Source organism: Mesoplodon mirus, assembly GCF_964341445.2.
Source record: "Mesoplodon mirus genome assembly, chromosome: 13".
NCBI classification, from domain to species: Eukaryota; Metazoa; Chordata; class Mammalia; order Artiodactyla; family Ziphiidae; genus Mesoplodon; species Mesoplodon mirus.
The window spans coordinates 23,254,119-23,260,118 of NC_138989.1; the positions used below are offsets into that span (position 1 = coordinate 23,254,119).

General features: G+C 47.7%; 1 protein-coding gene across 6 annotated transcripts in view; it reads right to left on the reverse strand.

Moving 5' to 3' along the window:
* The window catches only part of ASCC2 (activating signal cointegrator 1 complex subunit 2), a 39,987-nt gene extending 35,495 nt beyond the window's left edge, over positions 1-4,492 (reverse strand). The window contains exons 1-4 of one of the 6 annotated variants that reach the window (XM_082640642.1): positions 4,267-4,379; positions 2,239-2,276; positions 1,740-1,904; positions 192-290 (exon numbers count right to left, since the gene is read on the reverse strand). In XM_082640642.1, coding sequence (XP_082496768.1) covers positions 192-282 — 91 coding nt within the window. In that variant the 5' untranslated portion in view covers positions 283-290; positions 1,740-1,904; positions 2,239-2,276; positions 4,267-4,379. Of the gene's footprint in view, positions 1-191; positions 291-1,739; positions 1,905-2,238; positions 2,277-4,266 lie in introns of all 6 variants that reach the window. The other 5 variants (XM_082640644.1, XM_082640641.1, XM_082640640.1 and 2 more) reach the window with 5 other exon arrangements.
* Positions 4,493-6,000: the final 1,508 nt, after the last annotated feature.

The following is a 6,000-nucleotide window of genomic DNA, read 5'->3' on the forward strand; positions in this document are numbered from 1 at the left end:
CTCAAATTCAAGCTGCTCGGAAAGGAAACTTCTACGATGGGCCTGGAAGGACCTAATAGCGTCCCGACTACTGAATTACAGACTGTGGCCCTTGGGTCATTCTAGAACAGATAAAGAAGGAATTTACTTTTTGCTTCTGAAATTGCAAGAATGATAATATCAGGCTGAACGGCCTCAAGGCACCGGCTCACCAGCGCTGGTGAAGTCCTCAGCTTCCCTGTCTTCAGGTCCTTGTGGGTGATCTGGAGTTGGTCCAGGGGCAGAGCTGGCATTGTGCTGCATTGACCCTCCTGAAAGGAATATGGATGGGAAGAAGACAGCAGACACAGAGGCTCCTGGGGGCAGAGGCCTGCTTTGGGGCTGATCCCAGAGCCAGGAGAGAAGCTTCAGCCTCTGGCCTCAAAGGCTTCAAAGGCCTGGTTCCTGTACCTACTAATCTAGACCAAAGTGACTTTTTTGCCTAAAGCAGCAGTTATCAGCTGAGGAGGAAAACACTCCCCAGGTGACTCCTGAAATATTCCCACCCAATTTGAGAAGTACTGGTTAAAAGTACCTAGATTATCTTTATTATGGCTCTAGGTCTGTGCCCTCCTTGGCCTGTGAACTCTGTGAAGACAGTACCTGGGCTCTCCTTCTCTTGCTACCTTTCCTGTGACAAGCACAGGCTTGATACAGACGTGGCTTCATCCAGTATTTCATGAACAACTGAATATGAGGATACTTTTCTTACCACTCTAACCAGATTTTAAGTCTTTTGGGGGTTGGAGCCATGGGCCTTTCTTCACTTGCAGAGGGAGTTAAGAGTTTACAACCTTTCTAAGCTTCAGGAAAGAAGGACACGGATAAACAGGAGGACCAGGGAGGTCAACAGAATTCACAGAAAACTGCCAGAGCGAGCTCCTTTCTAGAGAGGCACAAACTGGCCTCAGAGTCAGTGAGCAGCGGACACCACGTCTCCTGTCTTCCCATCCAATGCTCTTTTCTCAATACAACTTGGCCTGACCTACGGAAGGACATGCGTATTGGCTGACTCATGGTACAGAAGTGACTCAGGCCTCAGACATGCCACAGTCTCAAGGCCAGCACAGTCTCAATGAAGACATGAAGACATATCAAGGCTGGGATGAGGAAATCATCACCTCCTGACCCCTCACAGAGGAGCTGAGGGGCATGGTCAGCCATGAGTTACTGGAGTCCCAGATCTCAGATATTAGGCCTGGCCCTGGTGTTATGAAGACAGACTGATAAAGCAGGGTCTCTGCCCTGGGGGAGCTTCTGATCCAATAATAATAATGACAATAGCAGCAGCGGAAGCACGCTTCTCATGTGCTGGTGCTCTTCTCAGTGCTTTTCTCAGCATGAACTCGCTTTATACACCTTAAGTTGCTTTACATGTATTAATGCTCGTAACAACTCTAAGGTTGGTACTATTATTACCTTCATTTTATCAATAAGGTAACAGAGGCTTGGAGAAGATAAGAAACTTGCCCTAGGTCTCAGAGTTAGTGGCTGGTGAAGCAGGCTGGCTCTTAACCATTCACTGTACTGAGTCTAGTGCACTTGAGCTGGTGGGGGCTGTGGCTGTTGGAGAAGCATTTCTAGAGGAGTGCCTGAAGGCTCAGGAGAGCCTGAGTTGAGTCTTGAGAGTGGAGAATGGCCAGGGAAGAAGGGTGTCCCAGGCAGAGGAAACGGCAGGAGCAAAGGTAAGGAGGTAGGAAGCAGCTTGGTATACGAGGAACCTTGGTTCAGCGGCTGCTTTAAAGACTGTGAAGATATCCATCTTCACATGGGATGCAAAGAGAGAGGTCCAGTCTGTCTAGTCCTCGAGGCTTGTTCCAGCTCTAGGATCGCAGTGGATAGTGGATCAGATACATGGTCCCCGTGTCTGAGCTTTCATCTTTCACCTTTGCAAAATGTAGATAACATCATCTGTTGTATACACATTACTTCTAATCAAGTTACTATCTTACTAGCCTTTTGCAATAACCCAGATAAGAACGACAAGGATTATTATGCTCAGATGTCCAAAGAGGGGCCCTGATTTGCTCAGGTAAATACATGAGTGGCCAAGTTGAAACTGAAGCCCAGCTCTTGTGCCTGGGCACCTGGGTCTCTTGTGCTGAATATGTTAAAAATACTTCTTTCCTAACCCCTCAGCGATGCTGGGAGGGCAGCTGGAAACATCAGTGGTCAGCTCACCAGTGCAGAAGTCACAAGCCCAGTCCTTTCCATACTCACCTTCCAAAGTCAGTAGTGGGAGTATCCAGTGTGGGGACCTAGGGTGGGGAAAGAGTCATAATGAGGAGGCGGCTCTCTACCCTTATAATTCTAGGCCCCATAGTTCAGGCCTAGACAGGTAGAGACAGCACCTGCTTTTGGAAGAAATCTACTCCTACAAGCCAGTGCCTGTTCAGACCCAGGCTGGTGTGATGGTTGAAAGAGAGGTTTATAGTTCTACAGCCTGGGTTCAAATCCTGGCTCCATCCTACCCATGTTGAGACCTTGAGACAGTTCCTTAACTTCTCTAAGCCTTGATTTCCTCATCTGTAAAATCGGGATGATAACAGTACATAATCTCATAAGCTCTCAGGGTTGATATGAGAAGTAACCAGCACTAAGTCATCAGGATAGTACTTGGCACATAATAAGCACTCAGTAAAGTTCACTTGTTGTTATTATTCAAGTCCCAATCATAAGCAGAGCATTTTGGGCTTCCTCAGTTACTCGACAAACACTAACTGAATACATTCTGGATCCTGGGCATGTAAATGACTATCATTCCGTGTAGTTAGAGCTGTAACTGGAAATTTCCAGAACAAGCACAGCAGAGAAAGGAAGGATGTCACAGAGAAGATGACTTACAACCTGGCTGTTGAAGGATAGGAGGAAAAGATGAAAAGGAAGGACATTCCAAGCAAAGAGCAAGCATGAGTAAAGGCTCAGAGCCTGTTGCTCTGAAGGAAGAGGGAGACATTTGGGATGGCTGAAAACACAAGGTCAGAGAGGGGGTGACAGAAGTGGAGAGAAGAGGTTGGATAGGAAAGATGGAGCCATTTTAAAAAGAGCCTCAAATGCTATGCTGAAGATTTTGGCCTTTCATTTGAAGGCAGTGAGGCGTCATTTAAGTAGAGGAGAGACACCATCAGAAAGAGAAGATAATAACCTGGTGCAGGAGAGGCCTTCTATGAACCACTGGAGAGCAAAAACTGTGTTAATTAACTGTGTTAATAGGCCATTCAAAGAGTTTTTGAGTACCCACTATGTGCCAGGCACGGAAGCCTGCCTGGAGAATCCTAAGGCGGGCAAGTAACAGACCTGATTCTGCCATTCATAGAGTTTACAGTCTTGATGGTTAAGACAGATGTGAACCAGACAGCCATACAAATACGTAAAACTCAACACCGTGAGTATGCTATGCAGGTAAGGCCCTTGGGACTATAACAGCATTTAACGGAGAGAACTAACTTGAGGGAGAGAGGATGTCAAGGAAGTTTTGAGTTTTCATCTCAAGTATGAGTAGAAATTAACTAGGCAACGACTGGACTCTAAGTTCCAAAAGAATAAGGACAATGATCATGATGATATCTGTGCCCCACCAATGCATCCTCAGTGCCAAGCAGGGCAGTAGATGCCACAAATTAGGAAAGGGCCCCATACTGACCAATTTCAATAAGTCCTGGGAGCATCCCCAGGGATACTGCTGCCTCAGTTTCTGTCTTTACCCTTCTGGTCTCAATTCAATATTACTCTTCTCAGAGACCTTACCAGACTGCCCTATCTAAAGTATTCACTACCCTAGTTACTGTCATATCTTTAATTACCTAGCGCATGTATTTGTCGTTGACTGTCTCCGCCCATTAGACTGTAAGCTCCATGAGGGCGGGAGCCTTGTCTGTCTTGCTCTGTTTGTATCCCCAGTGCCTAGATCTGTGCCCGGCACACAGAAGGCGCTGGACATATATTTGTTGAACGAATTAATGAACGTTGAGGAAACTGAAGCTCGGGGTGAAGTGGGAGGATCGTGACCCGTCCAAGGCCAAGGTCACTCTCGGGCCGATCCTCGAATCCGAGACTCTAAGCTCTGGCGGCCTAATTGGGCGGGGGTCGGTGGAGGGGTAGGAGGAACGGGGCGACTCGCGGCCCCGGGGGCAGCGTAACCCTTGGCCCTGCCGTGTAGGCAGGGAGGCCCAAGGCCGCGTAAGGCACGGCTGCGGCCCTTCCCAGGCCCGATGCCCCACATCCGGCAGGGCCCAGCCACGCACTCACCTCGGCGGCTCCACTGCCGGCGCTGTACCGCCGCCGCCACAGCCGCCGCGGTCCACGATGACAGTTCCCACAGCGCCGGCACTTCCGGGGTCAAACTGCGATTCCGCAAGCGCAGACAGGAAGCCTCGGCCCGGCCCCGCCCCCGAAGCCAACTGCCGCCGGGAAGCCGGGCCCGGGGCCACGCCCACAGCCGCAAGACTCTGCCCCCATAAGGAACAGCCTGGCTGTAACCACGCCCACTGTCCCCCCTTAGCTCCCTTGCTTTTGCAGAGAGAATGGAAGGTGGGCGGAGAGCAGGTATGGTTCCACCTCTTGGAAAAAACAAGTATGATACCTGGGTTCTTAGGATCCCAGGCTTCCACCTCCTTCCTTAACCTACTCAGTCATAATCTCAAGTCCAGGAGGAATTCTGCAGCTGAATGCTGCAAGCTGTGTCAGAACACTGAATGCTTCCCTTTATTGGCATCATTTTTTCAGGCAAACTGAACATCCAATGATATGGAAGGGACAGAAAAAAAAGTGCCAGTAACTCCATGTTTTTTTCTTCTGGCATCACATCCATTGGGCACACAGGAAATATAATTTGTATCTTGATGGTTGGTTGGAGGACAATAATGTGTGGCAGCCTTTGGTACAGAGAAAGCTTAAAATAAGACTTCTGGCAAAAGTGTATGGATTGGTTTCATCATTCCTGATGGGTATTAATATCACTGAAGTTTTAGAGCTAAATAACATGACTATAAAAAGACAAAAACATCCAATAAGACACCTGACTTCTCTAAACATGTCTCAGTTTCCTCATCTGTCAAAAGGGGTCATTGATACCCACTTCATCATCATTAGGAGACTTAATGAGATAGTAGACAATAGCAAGCACATAGTAAGTGCTCAAAAAATTGAGTAGAGAGAAAGGAAGGAAGAAAGAAGAGGAGGAAGGGAGGGAGGAAGGAAGGAGACTCCCTATCAGTTGGAGTGTTAACCCTTATATTTATTTCATCTTTGTTTTCTCTTCTTTGCCTGAAAAGATTAATGAGGAATGTGAGCTTCCAAAGGAGGCATCCTTGTCTGAGCTATCATATGTCCAACTGAAATGAAATTAAAAAGCCACTATAGGGACTTCCCTGGTGGTCCAGTGGTTAAAAATCTGCCTTCCAATGCAGGAGTCGTGGGTTCAATCCCTGGTTGGGGTAACAGGGGTCCCACATGCTGCGCGGCAACTAAGCCCGCGTACTCTAGAGTCTGCGCACCACAAGGAAAGATCCCACATGCCGCAACGAAGATCCCGTGTGCTGCAACTAAGTCCCGATGCAGCCAAAAAAAAACAAAAAACAAAAAACACTTTAACAGGAGAAACCTTAAACCATGTATTAGTTACACACAAGTATGGAGGAATGTGGGGGCCTCTATTCTCTACATTAAAAGAAACACAATAACAACTAACTTACTTTAAGAGCAATTATTTGGGTTGGCAAAGGAGGCGAGTGTCTGTGGTGCTCATAATCAGTCAAGTCTAGGGATAGCTAAAGAGAAAAACTGTCAGGAGTTGGAGCTAGAAAATCAGCACAGGAATATCTGGGACTGAGTCCTACCTGGCCCAGATGCTCTGAGTCACCTAAAATGAATCAGTATTGCCTTTGTGTTTCAATCCTCCAGCAAGTGTGTATTTGCAGAGCACCCATTGTTGGGGTTAGCTGTTGTGTGGCCCATACAGTGTTCATTTCCTGTTTTCCCACT